This window comes from Lissotriton vulgaris, chromosome 6 (genome assembly GCF_964263255.1).
Source record: "Lissotriton vulgaris chromosome 6, aLisVul1.2, whole genome shotgun sequence".
Lineage (NCBI taxonomy): Eukaryota > Metazoa > Chordata > Amphibia > Caudata > Salamandridae > Lissotriton > Lissotriton vulgaris.
The window spans coordinates 1,446,049,544-1,446,076,466 of record NC_141694.1 but is presented as its reverse complement, the minus strand read 5'-3'; the positions used below and the strand labels follow the sequence as shown (position 1 = coordinate 1,446,076,466).

The window sequence follows — 26,923 nt, the reverse complement described above, 5'->3', positions numbered from 1 at the left end:
TCTGATTAATAGGTGTTAGTCCCGCCTGGTTCTTCATTTGTAACCTCCCATGAGGACTGGCCCTTTTACTTCTGTTACATGGTATCAGGGCACGAGTCAGAGGTTTACGTGGGCGGATGACGCCCACCCACTTTTTTCACATGGTGAACGTAGTCCACCCTGTCAAGAATTTGGGTCCCACTGAATAATATGCTGAACTAGTCTTGGTGTAATTTCCAAACACCGGGACACTTTCAGCAGCACCTGCATGTTGATGCTTGAAGAGGCGTTGAAATAATTTAAGTACCAGTATTTTTTCTTGTATAACTAAACTCCTTCCAATGCAGGGTGTCAGAGCGCTTTATACCAACATGTGCATATTACATATACAATAAATTATATAAGTTTGAAAATAAACGTACAGGATAGGTTACAAAAAAACTCAAGGATTGCGAGGTATAGAAGTCTCATATCTTCCATAGCTCAGTGTGCTATTATCCCCGCAATGAGCTCATAGTACACATGATAGACCTGCTAAACATATGTGAGGGCTTTAGATTCGATGTCCCTTCTTGTGATGCCACTTCCTGTAAAGCTGCGGCTTGTGATGCCACTTTCTATTATATAAATTCCTGTGAAGCCATGTGTTGTGATGTGCGCCGCGAAGTTGCTTGCATACTGATAAACTAATCAGCCCCCCCAAAAAAACTTTTTTTTTAGGACTGTGCCCTGCATGGTATGGTAGGTCATAGTTAGTTTGTAAGCATTATTTTCTTTAATGAGTTTCGCCTACTTGAGGCAAAACATGCTTTCCTGCAACATTCAGCATGCCATGCGCACCTTCACTTTCCAAGCAGCCAGCCTAGGTCTTGCATGTACAAGAGTTTGAGCTATTGGCAAGGTAAATGACAATGCTTTTTAGTTTAGTGTTAAATTATCGAAACAGACAAAAGGCATTGTCATTTGCGAGGAGAATAGCTTAAACTCTGGCAAAGGCGAGATCTATTGCATTGCAAATGCTTGTTATCCAGACGTCATAGGCGGGAGTGCGAGTAGCGCAGACCACTCGTAGAAATTCGTGATAAGACCAACTAAATTTGGGAAATATAAATTTACATGTTCACTGCGTATAAAACTGACAGCTTTACTGCTTTCAGAAGTACCATACATACATTCAAGTTGTGACAACACGCGGTGCTGGTGAGACCAACTGTTCAGCAAAGCGACACGATAAATGAGAGGATTAACGCTGCACACGATCTCCTGTGACTGCATTTCCCTTAAAGGGCAGCAGGTGGCAGCAAGTCAACGTAGCTTCAAGCTACTCGTTCATCACTTAGTCACCCATGCAAAACTAGCGTGTCCCTGAAACACCAACACGGTTCTGCTATTTTCCTAAGCAAGATAAAAGGTGAACCACAGGTGACGATCAGTGACGATTACCTACGAGCAATTACGTGGGATTCATTCGGAAGGAATATCATTAGCTTCAACGTCTAAAGGATTGCGAAGTTCTCGCATAATATAAATACAAAAATAAGTCCGAATGAAAAAGTCAACTACCATTCAGGGATCCAGCAGACCCCTTCACACAGAACTACCAACTATATTACTGTTGTGAGTTGCCTACAACTAACCTGTCAATTGAAAGTCTATTTATTTAGCATATGCCAGGCAAAGCACATTTAACGGTGGCAGCCATTTTGGAGTGGTGGTCTGCTGTGTACCAAAACTTGATGCACAAGACTGCCATTTGTAACATGGCCATATAGAAAATTCTCTCCACGTGACCCCACGAGTCAAGTATATTAAAAGCCCCATCGTTCAATTTTTTTTTAAATGACAAGGATATCCTCTAGTAAAAAAAAAAAAAAAAAAAAAAAACAAGACACCTATTTTGCACTTAACCTCAAAAGTTCTAGATGTATTGCTCTAAAATACAGGTTCGAAGTGTACCCAGTCAGAAATTCCAGGTAACCCGTTGCGAGCGGGTCATCCCGGACCCAGCTGAGTCATCAGAGTGTTGACTATTTGTTTATATTTCACCAACTGAAAAGATACAAGGCCAATTTTACTTCTGTTTTTTCTAAGTGCACCAAGCGCCCACTCGGGTGGCACTCCAGTGTACGGGTCTCTTACACCACCTGGCCCCTGTGTTGCTCCTCCTATAGGGATTAGATTCCATCAATGCTAAACCCAAGCACCGCCATTGCGGGATTCAGGGCCTGCACCCCACGCCTTTTCGGACATCAGCCTCCCTTATGAAACAAGCTGGTTAACCTCTTCAGCACAGCGCAGAAATTTGTGCCACGCTGAACGTTCTATTGGGCTTATGGACTCATGACGGAACGGTTCCGTCATGAGCACAGGCAACCAACGCTCATGATGTAAACGTTTCGTTATGAGCATCGAAGGGGTTAAGCAACGGACTATTTACTGCCCTTGTTACAGCAGCACAAAAACACAAAATAAAACCCGCCAGGCTCTCTGGAAAGCCTGGTACAGGACCTATATAATAGACGATCACAATCCCACAACACCGCCTGAGGCAGTGGCACCTCAACCCTCCCTTCGTGGTGGTAATTTTTCCCTGAGGCACCCAATGCCAACCCTTGATAGTGCATAGGAAGTGGTGGGACACCCCTGTGCAAGAAACTTCGGGAATGGTATGCCCTAAATGTCCCTCTATAGTCCACAAGTGCCCTAAGACAATGATCCCTTGGTGCGAAGCACAAAGGTGTGTGGCAATGTATGCGTGTACGAAGCCCCTACTAGTGAGGATTCCCACCCAGCCAGCGCCACACACAGTATCTCATAGGGGGTATCCCTTAAAGTCTACTTTATCAGTGTCCCCCACTTATATCCGACAAAGAACACGGCTGCAAGACAGGCTTACCTCTGTGGCTGATGAAGACTAGGGGTGGGCGGAATGTGCGGAATCGCGTTACACAAATCTCTGCGAAACTGTAAAAATCTCATCGAACATGCAAAAATTCCACAAACACGCAATGTTCGCAATGCTTTTTTACTGTTCGCAATCACTGTTTGCATGCTCAGGGGAAATCTCTTGCAAACACGCAATTGAGAACGCGAACCAGCAAAAAATTTCACATTATCGCAGAATTTTGGGCAATTTCGCGTTCTCCGCGGAACACGAAATTACCCAAATTCCGCGAGCGGAAAGTATTTTACCGCCCAGGCCTAATGAAGACCAGTCCGCGACAGTAAGGCTTGAGAAATCTGCCCTCTGGTGGCTCCACGAGGCCACTGCCGGGTCTTTAGTGTCCCTTCCTTCAAGGTCAATACGGATCAGCTCACATACTGACTCCAGTTTCTAAATACAGGTTTGAAATCAGTCAAAAGAAAAACTTCAATGCACTGATATAACCTGGTGTAATAAGGGATACAGCTCTGCGAGTTAATAAAATACACTTTCTTGAATTTCAAAGGGACTTTTGGACATTCTTACACGTTTGTTGTAAGAGGTCTTTAAATTTTAAAATGTTCTTGAAGTTAAGAGTGGTGAAGGACACCTTTTGTGCTTCATTTTTTTCAACTTCAGCCGGCCTTAATATAAATAATTGCGGTTTATTTAACATCTTTATGTATGTTAGTTTTCTAAGGCAGACAGCGGCCCAGTGCTGCTGTTCCCTGGGGGAGGCAAGTAAAGGCAAGGAGAGCCGCAAGCACCCCCCCCCCCTGCAGTAATTTGAATATCACTGCTCTGTAGGGACCTCCTCCCATACAGACTCTAGCTATACCATAGGCACATAATAAATGCATGGGATCTAATGGAAGCAACCCATCTATTAAACGGGCTCAGTGTTCAAGTCTCTTAATGAGGAAACCTCATGGTTTGAAAACGAAAACCCTCACCAATCATTCGGTAGCATGCTTCATCATCGGGCTCCTCCTCACACCACCCCCCAAGTGGCGTGAACTACAACTTACCCAAAATGAAGGAGCACTTTTGGTTGTAGAGCGGTAAACACCAATGTGAGATGGCTACAATGGGTAAGAGTGCATTATGTGTGATCAAGAAAATTTAAACTGCTAAAAATGCAACTCTGTGGACAGATTCAACGCGCTGGTGTCTCAAAGAGGCATATTAAAATGGAAACATGGGATGTGACTTCAACCTGTTCGTGACAATGGGGTCCACGTGTTTCTGCCAACTATTGCAACTATGAAGAGTTATGTGGCATTCGCCAGGACCTAAATCGCAATACTCTGCAGGTAGGAGTTAGCAAAATGAAAGCGCGCCTACAGTGTGTGGACTAAACATACAACCAGTATCCCACATTCAATATGGCTTGTTCACTTGTCAGCATTTGCAAAAGTTGGGTATTTCACCTCACAATACTTCAGACAGACTAAAAGCCAGTGCTTAAATTTTAGCCAGTGGTTTCTGATGCTCGGCACTTAGCTGTCACACCGGCTCTAGTGACAGTCCACCACATGGTCAAAAAGAACAACTGATAGTTTTGGGATTTCAGGCCTCAGCCAGGATAGCTAGATCCAGTGGCATGGAGAGCACAGGACCCACGTCTGGGCATACCAGCCCTCCTAGTCAGCTAGGATTGCATGGTGCGCAAAAGAACGATGGATTCAACCCAGATCTCTTGAATGGGGGGGTGAATGTATGATTTATTTAGCATTCCGTCCATCATTTGTTTGCATAGCCCTTTCCACCATAAGTGGGATGGGTATGTTTAGACGTGGGTACCTTGCTCACTGTGCCACTGGATTCAAGCTAGCCTGGCTGACGAAGGGTAATACCCAGAAACCGGTCCCAGGATGCTCATTTACGGGCCAGGGAGGACCAGGCTTGGCAGTTTGGTCTGGACTGTTCCCATGAGGAACAGGGTCAAGACTGATTTGCATACGGCTGGGTCTAAACTAGTGTAGCATGGTGGACAATTTGTTTGCATAGTCCACTACATGGTGGCACAGTCTTTAATTCTGAGAGGAGCACAACAGCGTTCAAGACGATATACATTGAAAAGGAATAATACCAGCCTCTCAAGCCATTATTATAGCTTTGTGTGACCTAAAATACTCTTAATTGTCACACTACTTGTAGGAGGGAGATGATTAGGGGTTTATCAGCACTGGCTGGGGCAATGTGTAATGCAAGCCGCAGTGGCCTTCTAGGAGGGCCCTAGAATTTAAATCCAATAAGAGTGTCTGGAGCTATGCCATGCCAAGCTCTGTAGGAAGCGGGTCATACGGATTCTTGCCATTCCACGCTCTGTAGGGATACTACTGCACATGTGGTTAGACGGCGTAGAAAGCACTAGTTAATGCAATTTCAGTACAGTTCAATGCAGGGGAAGCAATAGAGAGCACTTATTTAATCAGCTATTGCATTATCCTTCCTTCACAAAGGAAAACATTGCTGGCTTCCTTGAGGACTCCAGACCTGCTTGCATGGTGCTCAGAAAACAAGGCGTTTTCTGCAATCCTCCAGCACTCACATGCACACTCAATTCCTGCTGGAAAGGTGGACCCGCACTTTATGGTAAAGAGTCTACAAATCATGGATCTCATTGAAGCATACAAAAAAAGGGATGGATGGAATATTTGAATTAAGCTCCGCCACTGGTAATTAACCAAGCCTCATCCAAGTCTACCGCTAAGTAGTTCGAAACATGTCCGTGTTGCTGGTGTTCCCTCCATCTGGGCTGGCAGTTCGGGGTGGACTGTTCCTATTGGAGCAGGGCCAAAACTCATTTGCATAAGGTGGGCCTTAGTGCAGAACGACACAGTGGGAGCCCAACGGCCTGGAATGCAGCACGGAGCATGGCCAGTGGCTGAGCTTAATCCAAGCTTTCTATTCCATTAACTTTTTGATTTGGAAAATCCTGGACCTCAAGCACGCAAGTGTCAGTTTGGACATAACTGGCGAGTGGTACAGAGGCTTTGAACGGACATGGATCACAAGCTCAAAGCGATACAACAATAAACGGGCATGAGGGTCCTATATAACCTCCTGCAATAACAGACCATAGTCCTTCTCTTTGTGGTTTAATTCTCGAGTTTAATCCTCTCAAAATATGGATTAGGCGCATACATGCAAAGCGCCTCGCGCTCCTGAAGGCTGAGGGTTGAAACCCACATGCTCGGGTTTGAGTTAGGGGGGGATGCTACAGAGCCTAGCACCCTCGGTCCCTCAAGCGGGAAAGAATTGTGATTCAATGGCTGGAGGTTTGCACAAGCAGACTTGAAGGGAACTCAGAGGGTGCCAGGGTAAGGTTTCAACAGTAAGAGTTGGGATTCTGAGAACCAGATTGGCTGCATTTGTAACCCCCCCCCCCTCCCCCCCTCCATGTGTGCCTGGACAGGAGAGGCCCGTGCGCACAACAATGACGCAGTAGCCAGCTTGTTTAGTCTCTTCTCCGCCCCAGCAGTGCCAACAGAGGCCAAAGCTGGAGACCCATCACTCCCATCCAGCCGCGACCTTCCACCAGCGTCAACCCTCGCAGCGTCCAGCGAACGCACCCGGGGATTCTGCCAGGACGAAAGGCGCGCGCGATTAAGTTCACTTTTGGAGTCAGGCAATGGACAGGCTGCAAAAACAACCCGGAGTACATATAGTAAACCCGGTAACAATTCGACCGCGTCACTTACACGCTACCCAGAGAGTTTGGCACTGGATGCAGACCACAAATGCACGCCGAAGGCGGAAAAGTGCAACTGGAAAGCAACAGCAGCATAGCTAGAGGTACAGCGTCTTGCCAAGCAGCAGCCAACTCTGCACCCTCCGTCAGTGAACTGGCAGCAGGGCACTCACACAGCTGGTGCTGTGTGGCATGCCAACTGTTTTCCATACCGCATTAGCGCTCACCTCTTGCCAGACACAAATGCAATTTATTCTTGGTACACTGAAGCAAAATCTTGGGGCAATCACCACTCTACAAGAACGCAAAGTCCAGCTAAGTAACTGGGTCTTTGCGACACGGATATGCTCACCCCCCCTTATATCCGATACTTAGGTCTGGTTTGTCCACCGACGAAAAAAACCAGACAACAAGACCCAGAATGCAACTCACTGGGACGCGAAAGCTCGAGGCAAACCAGGCGCGCAACACCCATTGGGCTCACGGGGCTTCAGCCCGCCCCCCCCCCCCCCACCCCCCCTCGGGTGTGTCAGCCCGGGCTGACGAGCATATCAATTGCAGCCGCACGACGATTAATTGTAAATGAGGCTATTGTGTGTTCACCCATTCTTACAGTCACTCCGTCTGTGGTTGGAAGAATTAGCCACCCCCCCCCGAAATATTTTTTCAGCCCCCCCCCCCTCCCCCGAAATTTGACTCTAGTTGCCCCCCCCTGGGGCAAACCATAGCGACGTTGAGCCCTAGAAACATGTAGATGGATGGGCAAAACAGTTGCGTATTCTACCGTCCACGAACTTGTCCTTGAAGGAAGTTAAGCATGCAACAAACCAGAGTTGACCTTTCACATCGGACCATTAAAGCCCCTGACATTGATCCAGGGTGAGCCGGGCACCCGGTCTCATCCTGCCTGCGGCGCACGACTCCATCCACAACCCCACGACAAACTGCGTGGAGGAAGCCTGCCTCCCCACTAACTCCCCCCGAGCTGCCCGCGGCTATCTAATCACCTCTCGAGGGTGCCCCGTATTTTCCAGCCCCCGTATCTCTCCGTTCCCACAGCGGGGAGAATTTTATCTGGGACTTCGGGAAAGGAGGGGGCGGGGGAGAGAGCAGGCGGACAGAATGCAACACGGAGCCCCATGCGCCTGCACTCGAGCATGTCGACATCTGCAGCTGGTTGGCTGGTCCCGGGGGATTCTAAGCATCGCCTGGACCCCGGCCAGGAATTCCCTACATTCTGAGCCAGCCGATGTCGCACACGCCCCATTCCTCGGGACGGGCCCCTCAGGAAGGGTATACGTGCTGTGCCATATGTACGTTTCCCCAGGAGGGGAGATGTAATGATTACAGCTGGGAATTGTGCGGATTTATGGCAGTGTCATGGTCGAGGGTTTGCTTTCCAACCGGGAGCTAGTTTTTAATGCAGTTGGCAAACTTATTGTGCATTTTGTCAATCACAAATGGAGCGCACGACGGGTGCTGCTGCGGCGTGGGCATGCTCACAGAGCAGACGAATGCAATACTAGGATAGCTGGGTTTGTGTATCTTTGGCATCGGTTAACTAATGTAATCGAGCTCGCCTGGCACCCGAAGTTACAACAAAACAATCAAGACCTGTTATGGAGGTATCTGGCCAATACAAGACAGTCATTCTTGGCAGCCATGCTGCAGAAACCCTCATCTCTTTTGTAATTCAAATGCTTACATGTGTACAAAATGGTGTCTGTTTAAACCCTGGCATAAAACTATGGACAGGCCAATATTCACCAAAATCCCCAAATTAATCTACCACCAAGGAGCAGGCAGGTGCGATGGCGCATGAAGGAGGCGCCACAGACACTCACAAAACAAATAAACTGCAGGCACGTTTGTTTCCAAAGTTGTGAACTGTAGTTAAAAAGCAAAAAATACTTTCGGGTATGGTCTCACGTGAGGTGAAAATAAAGACGAGTGAGGAGGGACCCTAGGACAGAAACAGAGTTAATGTTTTGCCACGTGGTAAAAAAATAAAATAAAAAAAAAAACATACAATTACCCCAAATTGCCTAACATACCTAATCCCGGTCAGACCATGCCAATCCTCGCATTCAGGCACACAGGCCGAGAGAGATAAAAGACGACAAATTAATTCCATGTGCAGGAAGCCTAACATGACAACCATAAAAGCCACAAGGGAAACATTTGGGCCTTGCTGCCCGCCCCGCTCCCTCCCCCCTCGACTACTGTTGTAGATCAGGTGTCAGGCTGAGAGATAAGGAGACAGGGGGAGGCTTAGAAGAAGCTGCAGTTTGAGGGGCGCGCGCGTGCTGCGGGGCACGTTTCCACAACTGACGCTAGTGTAAGAACATAACACCACCGCCCTGACCTGCAATAAAACAACCGCCATAAAGCCTATGCTGCTTTAGTGATTGCTTTCTTGGATGTGCAGCCAACAGTGACTCGGCTGATGCCGCCCACAACAAACTGGACACATCAAGCCAAAACCGGCCACATCATTAAATGTCCCCACTTAAGTCTGCTCAGGGAGAGACAAATGGAGAAGGGCCTTAGTGCGCTGATAAAGTTCTATCATTTAAATTACCCGGTAATTATTCACGATGGTAAGTGCAAAACAAACTAATATTTCCTCAACAAAATTCCGGGATTAGGATAAATACTGCTCAGATTCTAACCTAGGGTATTTTTGGAAAGCACTGGCCACGGATTTATTGCATAGGTATCTTATCAGGTCACCACGATTCCTGCTGCCCTTGTAAGTGGTATGGAATTGCATTTACGTTTACCACTGCCGCTATCACGCTAAATGTTAAAGAAAATAAACTATACGTAAAATATGTTTTTTTAAAACATTAACTAGGAGTTTATAAAAAGAAAAAAAAGCAAGGCCATTGTTTTTTTCTACCAAATTTCTTCAATCACTTTTTGGGGTGTTTTCAGACGGTGATTTGCTGTCTGCCTCAGACCTTTAGTTTATTCAGCAGTATGCTTTCCTCTAACAACCAACGATGCCAGCTACTGTAAACCCACTGTATGCTTGGCTGGCTCTCCCCCCCCCCCCCCCCCGCATGGTTAACGGAGGGGGCCCTCCACGCTCCGTACTCAGGAGCTGTATGGCCCCCCCCCTCAGGGGCCCCAGAGCAAGTACAGTGTTGGAGGGGGCCCCTGGATCTTCCCACCACCCCAGGCTACAGTTCCACCAGTGGCCTGCGGGGCCCACGAACCCTGATTATTGCTGTTATTACAAGTGAAACTGCGGCCCAGAAGCCAATTTAATTCCTGTGGCCCATGACGCGCTGGCTAAGACTGGCACCGAGGGGGCATCCCTCCAAAAGCACGAAAAGAAACCTACCCCCCACACAAACAACCCTACTGTGGCACCCTCAGAATAGATGGTTGTGGCGGAGAACGCATGGGATAGGACGTATGGCCTCGCCCACCCACGAGTGGTTGCAACGGGTCAACTGGCTTTAACATTTATTTTCATTTTAATAAGTTTAGATACTAACCGTGCAACTAAACACAAAAAGTCATATCAGTAACTTAAAACAGACTCGCCCAACCTGCTTAGGTACCTTGTACTCTTTCAAAACGTGTGACCCTTGACAGAATACAATAAATACGAGTCGAATGCATCTTAAATAACAAAATTAGAAACGCGTAGTATCAAGCGGGACCAACAGGGGGCGCTATCCATGAGAAAACACAGAAGTATCTGCAGGGGCGTTAGTTATCTGTGGACCAGTGTTGGAAACTATCCAAACAATAGCTCGGGTGAGCATTCAAAAGGCAGACATCAGACGACACCCCGGCTCCAAATGTTGCGTAATTTGAAAATAACACTTATTCTGGGATCGTATTTAAGTTCATGACGCGGATCTGCTCACATTTTGCAGCGCACATGGAAATGGACCCTCATGTGCACAAGATCAAACAATTCAGCCAAGCGGAGAAGCCGCTGTTACCCTACGGATCTGCCCAAGATCTCAGTTTGTTCTTAAGGAGCAGCTGCGATTAACGTCTGGTCTCAAACCACGCCACATACCACTCCCAATGAAATATAGTGGGACAGAGTACTCCCCTTTACCAACAATACTTTTAAGTGAACAGGGTGCCGCCCCTGCGTGGGAATGAATCCAAAATGCAGCTGCATCATTAACCTAAAACGGAGGACTCGCACCCCTAAATATTTAGGTTTTTGAATGTATTTATTTTCCCGAGAAGTAGTTACTCAATCACGACTTCCTGCACCAACACAAATAAAGTAACGCGTGAGAGTGGATGGCCCGACAGCACACTTCCTCCCAGCATCCGGTCAATGAACGCATCCTTCGGCTGCTCACGCATAGCCGGCGCACTCAGCTGTGACCCGAAAGTAGTGTGGCTGGTGCAGTTGCGCCACGCCTCACTCCCCCACGCCACAAACGAGTCAGCTCCGCGGAGGCGCCTTCCTACCTGTGATGGTCAGTGTGCCGAGCATGCTTCCTCCTCGTCGTCCTCCGGTTTCTAGACTCTCCCGATCTCTCCCTGCGTCTTAGTGCCTCTGGTCCAGCTGCGATGCGCTCTCACTCTCCGCGCCCGGTTTGAAGCGGTTTACGCCCCTGTGGTGATGAGGAGGATCTTCCTGGCGAGCGCGTCACGCACTGATTCAAGGGGGCGGAGGGGTCCCGGGTCACTCGCAGACGCCCCTTGTGAGCTGCGCCCTCAGCTGTCTCTCCCCACTTATCTGCAGACAGGGAGCCGCTGCACTCTGCGCCAAAGAGGAGCCCGCAGGAGGTCACGTGGTTAAATGTGAGGGAGGGTCTCACTCTGCCCCTCCCCCGCCCCTATTGTGGGCCACCCACCCCACGCTGGGCGCCCCAGAGGCGGAGCCTGCGCAACTTTTTGTCCCATCTCGAAAGTTGCTTTATCTCTATTCCATGATCGGATCCCCGGGGTTGGAAAGCTGCCTCTTGAACCCGCCTTTACATAATCCCTTTTAAAATGTAAAACGCGCCCGTCTGCGGAGATTAAATCTGGCTTTTGTCCCGTCTCCTCTCAGGTAGCAGTTCCAATATGCACGATCCTTCTTTGTTGCAGAGCCGAGGATGACTAGTCGAAGACAAGAGGCCAAGACACAAAGCAGTGTTTTTTTTTTGCCAGACCACCCCCTCTTAGACTACATAAATGTTAGGCATTCCTGCTTTAACTGGGGCAATCCACTCTTTGTGCGAAATCCTAATAAGGGTATGAGGAACTAGGCCCTATTCACCAGGCAGAAGCAAAAGTTTCTGTTAAGTGCCCCTCCTACGCAACGTTTAACAAGGGGGGGGGGGGGCATTGTACAAATGCTATGCGGTTTATATTAACTTCACAGTTTCCTTTTTCACAAGGTTCCGTGGCTAAAATAATAGGATGTATTGCTCTTTCTGTTAGATTTGGGCAGGCAGTAAAATAATGTGGCCAAGCTCGTCCAGTCCCTCTGCAGCATCATCGGGTTAAATTGGTCTCAAACTCACTCTTAGTTCTTACAATTGCATTGCTCCTGTGCGTGCAGCAGGCCTCTTGGAATTCTGGGGTTCTGCAGCTCAGAGGCAGATCAACGCATTGATATCCTTTCTGTGCAGGCTGCCCACTTATGCTAGTGTACCCCAGTCCTCCACCGTACACCTTATAGGATATATGACTGATATTTATAGAGCGCAGCAAAGGCACGAAGGTAGCAATGATAAGGGTCCACCCACGAGTAGTGAACGCACTGTCTAGCAAAAAAGAACTATAGTGTGAAAAGCCAGGTCTTTATTACTTTCCTAAAGGGGGCTTGAGCTCTAATGTCGGCCAAATGACTTAACAGCACGTTCCAAAGCTTGTGGCCAGGAAGGCTCTCCCTCCCCATTTCTTGTTCTGAAATCTGCGCACTGTCACCAAACTGAGGTGAGCAGAGCCAAGCTTCCTGCCACGGATGTAATTGTGACACATAGCCCTAAGTCCTGCTGGACAGCCCTGAAAGAGAGCCTTCTACACTAAGCAGACATATTTGAACATGATCTGTTTTCTTATGGGGAGCCAGTGAAGGTGTTGTAGCCCATAGTTCGCTGAGTGCCGTTTGGGGACGTCCAAGGTGAGCCTAGCCTGGGCATTCTGCACTCGCTGTAATTTAGCTTGGGTGCTCTTGTTGGTATCTGAATACAGGGTAATGCAGTAATCGATTCTAGACATGACTAGTGCCAAGGCTACATGTTTCCGTGCAGCAAGGGGAATTCAAGGAACATTTTTCCTTAAAATCCTGATCAACCAGAAACACGTTGTTACCACACGATTGGCCGGAAGGTCTAAGGAGGGGTGACAGTCTAGCAGAATCCATCCGTTCTCAGCCTCCTCAGTAGGCATAGGTATAGTGCCTAATGTCTCAGGCCACCAACTATGATTCCAGATGGAGGCTTGACTTCCAAAGAGCAGCACCTCAGACTCCCCCCACCCCCCAGCTTCTGCTGTCATGCAATGGTTGAAATTGACTGCAGTCGTTACCGTGCCTTCTGACATTGACAAAATAAGCTAGGTGTCGGAGACCTAGAGTTAGCTTTTGTGAAATCTACTGCACTGAGACACTAACCTTTACTTCTCTACAGGAAGATGATATATCCTTTCTGTTCGAAGCTTTCTTTCTCCTTTTGGTGTGTCCCATATGCCTTGTTCTGTTGGTTAGTTCCCAAAGTGTACTTCATGTCTGGTGTTTCAATGGATGACTTTCATCCACTCAAACAGACGCGCACACGGATAATCACCCAGGTGGATGTCAAGATTTTGAGCATAATTAACATGCACCACTGGAACTATTTACTGAAGGCTACCCATTGGAGGCTTTCATGTCTGAATTTATGCGGCTAACATTAGTAGCGCCTGCAGATGATTTGTAGCAGCGATAAAGTAACCGATCCGCACTCACAAACACTGTCACCCGTTAAATTTGTCCACCTCCATTCACCGCCCTGAGGAAGACCCCGCTTTATGAACAATGTTTATGTTGGATTATTGGGGTCGAAAAGCCTACAAATGTAACTGACTGTGTAATTTGAATGGGCTGGCATTGAAAGACTACTTATGCGTGAACCAGTCCCAAGCACTGGACACTGATCAGTGGACAGACGGAAGATATGTGATCTAATATTGATAACATTGTGGACTGGGGCATTTTCCCGGTGGTCCGGTTTTGTGGCCGTGGGAGCCTGGTTTGTCACTGGGGGACAGATTTTGCAGCAGTTAAACAATATCGTCCCCCTGTAACAATGAGCCAGTGTGTGTAGGGATGAGCGGGGTCATGGGAGGTGGGTGGAGTGATTTGTACTACTTACTACTAACTGTGCATGTCTGTTTGGCCGGCCGTCTTAGGCTGTCCAAACAGACTTGCTAAGTTAGGTTTCTCCAACCTGGCTGTACTGTACAGCCAGGTTGGAGAAACAGCACAGACTCCCTGTCCTGAGCGGAGCGTTAAAGCCGCCCACTCAGGCCAATCACTGCACTGCTCTCATGCAGCATAAGAGCAGTGCAGGGATTGAATGGGGAGTTTGCTGCTGTCCCAGTGTCTTGGGACCAGGAAGCAAAGGAGCACGAGGTGGCAGAAGCAGAATGGGGTACGTTTTCTTTTTATTTTATTCCCCCACGTTTCCCCTGAACCCCCGCCACCCACCTCACCACTGTCAATATGCATTGGCCGCCTCTGCATTTTCCTTTTGAAAACCATTAGAGCATAACTACAAGAAGTGTTGTCTCTTGCTTTAAAGACTTTCAATAATGGTACGACAGGCATTGATATTAAATTCATACATAACTTATGAAAAGTAAGTTATTTAGCATTGCCGTTCAATCAGTTTAGATGAGCTAGCCATTTTGTCTACGTATTTCTAGGAAGAAATTGCGTTCAATCTCTAGCCCCTATTTTCCACGAAAACAACAGATTTCTTCCTCTGAAGAATAACACTTTCTTTTTTCTTAAACCCACTAAGTGTGTTTTGAAAAAAAATATTGTATGCTTTTATCGCCTCCAGTGAAAGCTAATAAGGAACTCTTGGTACATTCAAGTTTAAAAACTATGATGCTGCCAAAAACCCAGCCAGCCCTAATAAATTTGAAAGCCACAAGTAAATGCTTCCACGCTTCTAGCCAGCCAAATCCTCCCACTCAAAATACACCCTGGTCAAATCTCTATCCCATCAAGTGCATTATTTAAAATAGTCAACATAATACTTTAACTCCCTTACTCTTACCATGACCCCTGACCCTTTGCCTACTTTGTCATGCAGCGGCTTCTTCAGTGACCATATTCAAGAAATTCATATTTAACATTTCACATGCAGCAGAGAGATAGAGCACTTCAAGTACTAATGTTACTCTCCTAGGTCCCTATTGAGATTTTCAAGCATAACTCCCTCCTTAGCACCCTAAATTCTACACGAGCTTCAGCAGTTTGGTTCTAACATGGATGCCTTTTTCCTAGGCCTCAGAATTCCATTAATTCAGACTGAAGCCTCAACGCCGCCCTTTGCAGTGTCTGTGTTCCATCTACTCCACAGCCAAACTGGGTTGGCGTGGTGAGCAAAACAAAATACAATTGATGGATTAAACACAGATCTGTGACTGCAGGTGAATGTTTCGATTAGTTCAGCATTCCATCCATCATCTGTTCTTTTTGCTTTTGTCGCCCTAGGTGGGAAGGGTATGCCCAGACGTGAGTTCTGTGCTCACTGTGCCACTGGATTCCAACTAGCCTGGCTGATGAGGGGTGATACCCCGAAACTGGTTCCAGGATGCTGGTTTCCGGTCCAGGGAGGACCTGGCCTGGCATTTCGGAGTGGACTATTCTCACTGGGATAAGTGTCAAGACTGATTTGCATATAGCTGGGCCAAACTGGAATAGTGTTAAAAAAATTATGGATTAAACCCAGATCTGTGACTGTAGGTGGATGTTTGATTTGTTTAGCATTCGGTCCATCAGCGTTTCTTTGGGTAAAGTACCCTAGGGACAGTTGCTCTACCCAAAAGTCGAAAACACATGCATTACCAAAATAACGACTCAATTAGTTCAAGTCTCATACTACTCTCAATGAGAAGTGAGAGCACTTGAAGAACTGCACCAGTATGTGATCTCCAAAATATACAGAATGTTCATGTACAATATACTTTGTATGATGCACATACTTAGACAAATGTGGCCAACATGAAGGAAGAGAAATGGCTGGAGGCATTTGATCGTTCTTCGTGAAGATGCTATTCATACCAGCCATAGATTGGTGCAGTTTAAAATCTTTCATAGAGTTTACTACACCAGGTCCAAAATCTATGCCATGGGCCTCCACTGGCTCCCTGTTGAAAGAAAAATAATTTTCAAGATGCTCACGCACGCCTAAAAGGCCCTTCACAACATCAAACCCCAATACCTCACGACCTAATCTCCTTCCACACCCCCAAGAGAAACCCCTGCCCAGCTAACTTCTCCCTAGCCACCGTCCCTCGCTTCTACAGGACCAGAGCAAGTGGAAGATCCTTCTCCTACCTCGCAGCCAAGACCTGGAGCGAACTCCCCCTTCACCTCTGACGGAGCCCGACACTGCACCAATTCAGGAAGGACCTCAAGACCTGGATCTTCGAATGACCCTAATGGACTTGCCCACACCCACCCCTAGCGCCTTAAGACCCTCACAGGTGAGTAGTGCGCTCCACAAATCCTTAATTGATTGATTGATTGATTTATGTCATCTACTGAATGTGTAAGATGCATGATGGGGACCATTCCCACCACCATATATGGGTCTGTCTGAGTCTTCAATCACTGATTAATGAGATGAACGTAGAATTTACTCCTATTTTTAGAATATATGGGGCACCTATCTCCTACAGGGCACTGCTGCACATGGGTGACAAGAATCTACCAAAACACAAGCTGACTATGTATGCAATGGGACTGATAGCAGCATAATAAATATTGCTCAAAAAAGGGGAATCAGCAAAATGTCTAACACGGGGCACAAAGGAGGGGAATGGACTAGTGCACGTGTGCAGAGAGACTATGTTGTCGTAGATGCCCACAAGAACACCTTAAAATATGGTCTACATTATCCAGATACATGGTCCACCCAGAGAGAGACCTCTTTGACTGACCTGAATATCTGTACCCATTTATGATCTGCTCTCCCAATATAAGATTCCTATATTCCAGCATCAACATGTGGAATTTCTCACCGTTTTCCCTTATGGGAATGTTAATGTATTCTTTTACATTCAGCTTACTGCCATCCATCATAAAGTGTTCAGCTTGCATTTTGTCTTTTTTGACCACATGGTTTGCATTGTTCTGCATGGAAATGTTGTTATGTACCACTGTGTTACAAAGAAAGAAAGAAAAATAGTCTTAAAGAATAAAGCATCCAACTTTCTCACTATCTTCATATGCTACAATTTTCACTATCTCATGAAGTTCCCAATCGTCATTGCAGGTTGATGTCCTAATTATTTGAAACTAAATTCCTCTTAAAGATAATTATGCCTAATTACCTTTGAAAAGCAGTGGCCCGGCTATCAAAACTATTAAGGAATGGAGTCTCCTTAACTCTATTCATGAATGTAATACTATAAAAGAGATACATTTCTCTGCTGACTTCAGAAACTAGGTTTACGGTCTCAGTATTTGCTGCTCCTATGAAGTATATCTTCATACCAGCTCAAAACCTCCAGCTGTGCTGCTGCCTGTCAAGCCACATCAGCATTTCTGAGATCTCACCTACACAGACACAGGTGTCATGGTGGAGAAGTGTGGCTGACTGGTTAGAAGCGGCAGAGTCTGAAGCAGAGATCAGGCCCGGGACCAGGGTTCAATTCCCGACGCTGCAGTATCTTGGGCTCAATGTCCGCAGACTCGATAATTCTCGCCTCAGCGCCTACTCTAATCATGGGTCCCACACTGCAACTCTGGGCAATAGCTTGCTTAATCTCCACAACGGCCCCAACAACACTGGGATGCCTGGCTTCACCTTGGAGGTGCCCAGGAAGGGCATCTCACAGGGAGAGTCAGGAAGGGTTCCACAGCGTTATACAGCGCCGGGACGCCTCGTTGCGGGGGCAGCTGTGCGCTTTACAAGTGTACGTTTACATTTTTTACATTTACATGGTAGTTACCACGTTAAGATTGCACCCTACTTATACTAAATTGCCTCTGCTACTGGGCAATTCATCAAGATGAACCTAGGTGACAGGTTGATCATCTCTGTAGGCCTTCGGCTCTCTAGGAACAAATACATACTATTACAGAGACCCAAAATGTTAATACATTTAGAGAAATGCTCTACGTAACTGAAATTCCTCCCAACTTTACTCTGCATTATCAAGGACTAAATCCCATACACGACTGAATAACAAAGCGTTAAGCATTATACCAGGTCAGCTAAATAACTACAGGTCATTGCAAACATAAATTATCACACATGTGCTGCATACCAAAATGGATAGATTTCAACCTAATATTCAAAGATTAGCCCTGGCTGATATTCTGCAGCATGTTAAGGGTTTTACAGGTTAGGTGGGGTATTTCCTGTCAGTACACATTACCTCCTCAACACGTATATCATTTAAACACTGAATGTACGATTGCCCCCACCCCTCCCCAATCAGGCATGTGGCCCAGCAATATGCTAAACATACCAATCTGCCGCCCCCTTAGCATTTGCCCTGATTGACCCCGCCCTTATTAGAAGACTAATTTAAAGGAAGGGCCAATCATGTGCTTTCATCATCCTTCCAGGAGGAGTCAAGGTTGCAACTGGCAAAGGGGGGAGAGTCGTTCGTGATGGCAAAATAAAAGGGTAATCTGAGAAATGAAGATAATTGGTAAGTAATCAAGGCATTACTAGCTGAACTCTTATCTCATTCCAGTAATTAATATAGCAGGAACTACTATACCAGACATAGCAACCAATTCTCAAAACAAAGACGAAACTCCTGGCTGATGAAACATTTCTGGTATTTCATAGAAATCTTTGAAAGATGCACAGAAGGAAAACTATCTTATTTAGGGATAACATTTATTTATTCATAAAGTTTTATAGATAGTACTTTAGATTCATATTCCACAGATTGTTCACACCGATCATCCAGTTCATAGTGAGAGACAAAAGTGGTTGGGGTGGCCCAAGTAGCTGCCTTACGGATGCCCTGGATAGAAGCACCAAAGATCTCAGTCCAAGATACAGCAATTCATCAACTAAGCCTTCCCTGATCTCATCTTAGAAGAGTAAATCCATGTGAAACACGTGCCATAGAAATGACAGTCATTATCCATCAATTTACGGCAGAAGAAGAAGAATACTGATTTCCATGCCTAAATTTACAAAAAGGTTTTCAAAATGTGTGTGGTACTGAGATTCAGCAAGCTAAATCTCAACAGGTCTCACTTCTTGCAATGTATTCTAGGACTCTTCTTGGGGGGAGGAAGGGAAAAACAAAGAAAGAGCAATTGTTTGTTCCTGATGGAAGGGGGACAACACCTTAGGGTGAAACCCCAGATACTGACCACTGGATAAATAATGTTTATACCACCAACCTTTGGCCAAAGCTATCAAGTAAGAATTGAAGATCCCACTTTGGTTTACAATACAAAGGATTCAATGATTCGTCTGTACACCAGGAAGAAAACAATGCCCGTGATTACATGATCATCTGGCCCACTAATGACAGGATCCCTGTACTGAAGCTGCAACAGAAGAACAAAGGCTCACATTTTTAAGCCCCTCCTCTCAACAGCCAGACCCATAAGTGCTTCCTCTAAGAAGCAAACTGAGGAAGGAGAGGGCTTCATAGGGTCTTGGCTTTAGAGAAACACGTTATTATGGCCTGGATCATCATTCTAGGAAGAGACCAGAAAAACTCTTCTTCAAATGCAGTTCGAACTAGCGATCCATCGCATCAGTTATAAGAACATCCTGAGAAATTATGGGAGAGCTACCTGCAAAATCTTACAGCACTGGATCTGGTTTCAAGGACGGAAACAACTCCAATTTGCCATTGTCAGTGGCTATGTACAAGCCAAGAATTTCAGCTTATTGGTCTTATCAAGATCGTTTTATTCCTTTTGTCTCTACTCTCACGGTCAATGGCAAGACATGGAGGATGAAACTGGAGCCCAAGACCTGACTGGGCTAGTGCTTTCCCATGGAAATCCGAGGATAATATGCCAAGTACTTAAAAACCACAGAAAGTTCATATCCTTGAATAAACTTAACCCTGGGAGCTGGGTCTGGAGTCTGGCTGCCATCATCAAATTCAGAGGCAGACAATGTAGGAGAAGGGAGATATTAGGAGAAGAAGGAGAATAAAGACCCCCTGTATTAGTTCTTGACCTCTGGAACACTTACAATAGGAAGGGAATCAAGAAAGAACAAGAGGAGGAGGAGGAGCAGAATTCTCCTTTCTGTAACTTTTCCGATCCCCATTGTCCTTTGATCCTTGGGCACAATGATGCCTCGTAGAAGTCTCAGTAATCCTCAACATACACCAGGCACAGGTGCTGTCCAATGATTAACATGATGCCAAAAGGGCACTTATGGGAATTTGGTGACATGAGCAGTAACTCGGTACAATTCCATTAATTATTATTTTCTATTATATGCAGGAACAACAAATATGGACCCTGAAGGAAGAATGAAATGGAAGAACAATCAAGTCTGGCAACCTCAACATAAACTGCATAATCTGTAAAAAGCTCAGAATCCACCTACTCCTGCTGGCTCAAGGAAACTGAAATTTTGAGTAGTGGTTCACGCTCCGAGCTCCCAGAGCCTCCCAAAGCTGGATGTGGACATGTTGTTCGAGCAGTAATTGGATACTAGCCCAGACCCTATCCAGACTGGCACCCTATACAGGCAAGAGGGATAGTTGAAATAGTTAAAGCACTTGTTAGGGTGCTGCCATGACAGCAAAGAGGGAGCTGGCCGACCTTGTGTTACCTTGCTGCCCCACTCCATGCAAGTCCAATAATTTTCTTCGATCCAAGAAACCCGTGTTCTTTCTATTTTACAAAAGGTGACACCATATTGACCTAGAATTTCCACCCAGATCAATGTTTACTTTTATTATTAGTAGTGATTTACATTGCAAGGTATGAAAGAAACGTTGTGGTGGAGGGAAACTTACACTGTTCAGTACAGCAGCATGGCACGGATTTGGTAGTTCTTATTTTGTTCAATGTTAGCCTAGCTCTTTGAATTGTGAGCTTTGTTGTTGCCTAATTATTTGCCTGCAGAGAACCAACCTTTTTTTCCAGCCTTTTCTTTCTCTTTTTTGTTTATAACTTAAATGCATATCTTTCTTATAACTTATAGGGATATAAAATCAAACCCCAATGGGCAAACAATAGAAACACAAATCTGCTCACTTTAATATACAGCAGTTTCGGATATATAGAAACATTCAAGTAGTTGCCATAGAAATTACCAACAAAAAGGCAGAGAAGTCAGGCAAACAAAGCCTAGTACACTCATTTGCCATAAAGACACAGAGTTTTCAAGTGTACTGGTTTGACTAGCTGCTTCAGAAAGTGGGGGCTGAGAACCACAATGCAGGTGAAAGAAGTCCCAAAGCCCTAGAACCGGTGTCCCCTAAAGGACCACAACAAGATTTTCCTCCTGCCCATGTCAAACCTTGGACCAACTGGAACCAAGAACACAACTTGGAGTGGGAAGAGAGGCATGTTCTCTATCTAATCACAAATGAGGGACTAGGGGCTTTTTAGACAGGTCCAGCATACATGCCCTAACAATAATGAAGATATAAAAGGTATGCTGTTCCTAATTTTGAGACAAGAGGAAACTGGTTTTGTGTGGTCATGAAGTGTAGGAGGATGAGGATTCCTTCTCTTGGAATATAGGGCCCTCACACAACTGGCAAGGTGTCATGCTTCATCATATGGGCTGCTCCTCGTCAAGTCGGTGCTGCAATACCCGACGGGCTCCCTGGCGGAGATCTTTTATTCCAAATGCTGTTTGGTGCCGTGCTACATGTGCCTACACTTCATGACCACAAAAAAACAGTTTCCTTTTGTCTCAAAATTAGGACCAGCATACCTTTTGTATCTTCCTGCTCTCTATCAAGCCAGCAGATTAGAGTCCTCAACGGCTGACCCAGGAATAATGAAGGACGTTACACCCCTCAGACATCGATAAAGGCCTGAGGTAGTAATGAAACTGTGGTAACACAAAGTCCATTAGCCCTGGTGTATATTCTGTAGATGGTTTATTTAACCTTAGTTACAAGGTAAGTTCCCGGTAAGTAGGTAAGTAAGTAGATCATAACAGATAGCCCCACCAGGAGCAGCTTCCCTGCTGCTCAGACTGCACACTTCAAATGACACTCGGCACATCATCAGGCACCCATGCGTTCTATGGCATCACCAAGCATTCAATTAATCTCCAAGCCCTCCAGCACTCATCTTGGCTGAGCAGTAGGGAAGATGTAGGTAAGGAAAAGGAATGGCAACAGTTAAGTCACAACATATCCCCTTTCTTTAGGGAAACTATAAACAAGAATCATTCGAAGAACAGAAACATGCATATAACCCAAAAGGAACAACATACATAGAAGATAAAGTTACATTGCCAAATCAATAAATACATTAAATTCACAAATGATTGATGGAACATTTCTAAATGTACACATGCATTAGAATCACAGAAAGAATTGACAGATCATTCCTGAAGTAAACAATAACCTCTCGAATCAATTAAATGCATTAAGATCTACCCCATCCCACTTCCTTAGGGAACATAAAGCTAAAAGCATACGGAGACCAAAGAGGACGAGGCGTAACACACAACACACTCTGTACCTCTGACCCAACAAGAATCTCAGGCAACACACTTCACACAGTAACAAATAAGCACACCGGCAACACAACACTTGGGAAGACCCACTGAGCACGGAGGAACACACAACCCCACAACTCTGTACTAGGGTAATCACAACCCTACAACTCTGTACTAGGGTACTCACCACCCTACAACTCTGTACTAGGGTACTCACCACCCTACAACTCTGTACTAAGGTACTCACAACCCTACAACTCCGTACTATGGTAATCACATCCCTACAAATACAAACAAGAACGCAAAACCTCACCAAACGCACACCATTATTAACCACAAAAAAACGCAAGCCAGCGTAAGAGACTCTATATTCATTGAGAAAGAGTAAATTGAACTCGCATTGAGCATAAACTTAAGGAGCAAAATCAGAATAGCATACACCCCCATATAAGGTAAACAATGGAAATGCAAACCAATACTAAGACTAGCACACATCAACATGAACAGAAACCGCTTATGGCATGAAATAAACATTGCAGCATAATAATCACACAGAAATCGAATCCTAAGTATTGCGCAAGAGTATCAATGTTCCCTTATTTCCTGCTTCCCTGTCAGGTCTGTACCTCACAGCGCATATTCAAGTTTGCAAATCCTTATCTTGTTTAGGAGATGGAATAAAGGCCGCCGCACAACAAAAATCTGCACCGCCACATGCTTCAGATGCACGCCACACACCACTTCCTGTATCCTTAGAGCAAGCAGTGGGCGGGCAGATACGTGGTCAAGTTGGTGAACTCTAAGCAGTCATCATGGTGACGACGCGCGTCTCTCATTGTTCTTGCCACTCCACCAAGCGCGAAGGTCAACCGCCAAGTGACGCTTGTTGCTAACTCATGAAGAGTGCGTCACAGTACTCACAGCGAAGACTTGGGGTGGCAGCAAGAGAGAACACATCCATGACAAAGGGCAGCGCACGTTGACATTTTCAAACTCCGCCTCACATCCTGGTAAGTGGATACGAGCCATGCATAGATGACAGTCTCATGGCCATTGGAATCCTCTAAACCCCAAAGGTAAAAGGGCACGCACTCCCCACTATCCACAACTAGCCAAAGTCAGAGTTAGGATGCCCCCACAGCATTGCAGAACTCACCTTTATTAATAATTTCCACTGTACCCTCACCATCAGTACCACAGTGATCGAGCAGCTGATTCATCAAACCAAACGCCGTATGATAACTTTAAAATGAACGCTGCTGATTTCCTCCAAATACATGCAGCATCTTCTATGTAATTCACACAAAACAGATCAACCCTGGCTGTTTGATGAGATCAAAGAAGTACTGTCAGTTGCACTATCTGACTCAGTAAGCAGTTCTGTGTACACTCACAGCAACTCCAAGTGCTTCACCACTTGTAGAAATCTTTTCAGCACGCCGGGGCACATAGGCAAGCAGGCTGGTTGCCATTACTGCATAAAGTTCCTTGATATCAATAAGGTTAAACGCCCCAGGCTGTCCAGGCGATGAAGGACACTGGTGTGGCTAACCAGGGTGGTGCTTTTCCTTCAAGCTTCAGGTTGCTTTGCTCCAGTTTCTTGAGTAGGTTCCTTAGTTCCAAATTCTTCAGTAGATTCATATACAGTCTGTCTTCCCCAACATGAAGGTTCTTGTCACATTGGCGCCAAAATGTGATATACAAAGTCCATTAGCCGAGGTGTATATTCTGTAGAGGGTTTATTTAAGCTTAGTTACAAGGTAAGTGCCATGTAACTAGGTAAGTAAGTAGATCACAACAGATAGCACCTCAAGGAGTAGCCTCCCTGCTGCTCAGCCTGCACACTCCAACTGACACACAGCACATCACCAGGCACCCAGGCTTTCTATGACATCACCAAGTGTTCTATGACATCACCAAGCATTCAATCCATCACCAAGCCCTCCAGCGCTCATCCTGTCTGAGCAGTAGGGAAGATGTAGCTAAGGAAAAGGAATGGCAACAGTTAAGTCACAATAGAAACCTACCATCTATGGCAGGAAAACGGAGGACAAAGGGCACGTCCTTACAAGTATGGTCGGCATTTTTCAAGCCAGTGCCCGGCGGAGAGCCTAACCTGCTGCCCCCTACCTACCAGGGGCCATGATGAGAAGAGAAAAAGAATAGGAAGAGGTTGGGGCCTTCTCTCAATTTATTCCACTGGTAAGGGGTGGGATGAAGGGCAGGGAGGTATATTATGTCTTTCCATTGAATCACGTTATTCCTGGAATTGGCTCAGGTGGGCAACTAGAGCCAAATTTCGGTGGGGGGCTGAAAAATATTTCGGGGGGGGGGGGGGGGGGGGGTAATTCTTCCAACCACAGACAGAGTGGCTGTAAGAATGGCTGAACACACAACAAAAGCCTCATTTACAATTAATGGTCTTTTAACCTGTTAAGTATCGGGTGCGGCTGCAATTAAGATGCTCGCCAGCCCGCGAAGACGTGTCAGCCCGGGCTGACACACACGACTGGGGGGGGGGGGGGGGGGGGGGGGGGGGAGGGGGGTTGCTGAAGCCCCGTGAGCCCAATGGGTGTTGCGCGCCTGAATTGGCTCATGCAGTAAGTACTGGTACGCTAAAAGGGCAATTGGAGTGATGAAGATTTTCTCTCTCCGAGTTTCATTTAATTGGTGGATGTAGTAATGTGTTAAGGTGATTTCCATGTATACCAGAAACTTTGCTCCTGCGGGTTCAGTAGAGCCCTTGTACTGTTCCGCTCAAGTCAGTTGATGTGTGGCTGGCGGGAGGAGGACCAGGCTGTGGGAAATAAATAACTGAAGCCTTTACGAGAGCCCTGGCTATCATTCACTACAGTGGACTACGGCTCGCCCATCTGAAAAGGTACACACGTTTCCCCTGCAGCGACCCGCGAGGTCGGTTCGAGTAACAGATGTCAATGGCTTACTACGTAAACGAACGTAATGAGCAACGGGAAAGGAAAACACAGTGAAAACGGGCCAAAAACTAGCAGTGACCCGCACTTCCTCCTGTAAAGTGCTGTCACATTCCTTCCCTGTCCACGCTGCTGCCTGCCGGTTGGTTCTCAAAGTGGCCCCCCCAGGGAAAACATTCTTTCCCAGTGAATTGCCGAGGGAGGAAGGAAGGACTCCACTTTTACAATGAAAAGCTGCCCCCTCCCCAATATATGTCAGATATCCTTGTCCACAAGACGTGTGGGGGGAGAGAGGTGGAGAAGAGGCGGCGCTGCTCCGGCGAACCACACGCACGTGCTTTGGGGAAACTGAGGTAACTGCTCCTACACAGGACACACATTTGATGCTTGCTCAGAAACGCACCACAGTGTTGTCATATATTAATTTGCATTTCGCACATTATGCAGAGCACAGGAGACATGTGGCCCCTTAAGTCTGGAAGTGACGCTTCTGCTTAAGTCGCTTTTGTGCACGAGCAACCGCTGTGTCAGGTGTGTCTCAGCAGGGCTGTTATAGGCAGCGCCACAGGAATTATGCGACAGGGGATGACCGAATTATGCAGGAGGGTGGACAAAATTAAGCGGCAAGAGACAAATTACGCGGCAGAACGTGGTACATCATTTGAGAGTATTATTTAATTATGTTGTAATTTTGAATAATTTTACCACTATCTGGGCAAACATTTCTCCTCATTAGTACCAGTTTATAACCCAACCACAGCAATAATTAACCTAAAGTGACCTGCCAAGCTTTGACATGGACCTTCCACTGCGTGGCAACACGTGTCACTGCTTTTTTAAGTAACTTTCAGGTCAATTGAGCTAGAATTGTTTTTGTTAACGTCTGCAAATTAGGTAACGTGATGGATTATGTGGCACATCCATAATTATGCAGAAAAACGCAACAGAAACGCATAATTTCAGTGACCCTAATTATAAGAGACTCCAAAACAAGTGTTTGTCCGACTCCTTGCTGGCATCTTCCTTCCTGTAGACGCTCTGTTACCTCTCATTCCACTGGGAACAACCCAATACTGGACCCAGTAGAGTATGACTGAGCAGCAGCTTGGCCGCAGGAAGGCAGACGCTTGGACTGGTGCATGCCAGAGCACGTGATTGGAGATACTCAGCCTTGGTTAATGAAGACAGCTAATCAAATGGCGACCCTTAAGCGACTGTGCTGCCACTATTCTGCCCCCATGTCTTCTGGACGATGAACACCCGAAAGTGGAAGGGAAGTTTAGCACACATACGATGAGGGTCACAGAGGGCACAGAAAAAGGGTCTATGCTTCTTTATTTTACTTGTAGAAGGTGCATCAACTAGGTAGGATTGTTGGCAATATGTGCACTTAATCATTTTAGCCTTGCCCAAATTAGGTACATTTCTTACTGAAGCCAAGCCCATCTAGTAAAAGACGAACTCCTGGATGCCATTCACACAGAATTACAAAACATGGGTAGTGCATGTGAGTGACCAATCTGAAGGGCGAAGAGCTCAAATGCATACCATAAGCTCCTCCACAGCGTGA

General features: G+C 46.2%; 1 protein-coding gene across 3 annotated transcripts in view; it reads right to left on the bottom strand.

Moving 5' to 3' along the window:
• AKAP12 (A-kinase anchoring protein 12) overlaps positions 1-26,923 on the bottom strand; it is a 390,541-nt gene that overhangs the window by 22,400 nt on the left and 341,218 nt on the right. For 2 of the 3 annotated variants that reach the window (XM_086927573.1, XM_086927574.1), the window contains exon 1: positions 11,052-11,422. The exons of the other annotated variant lie outside the window; for it this stretch is intronic. In XM_086927573.1, coding sequence (XP_086783699.1) covers positions 11,052-11,076 — 25 coding nt within the window. In that variant the 5' untranslated portion in view covers positions 11,077-11,422. Of the gene's footprint in view, positions 1-11,051; positions 11,423-26,923 lie in introns of those variants that run through there. 3 annotated transcript variants of the gene reach the window in all.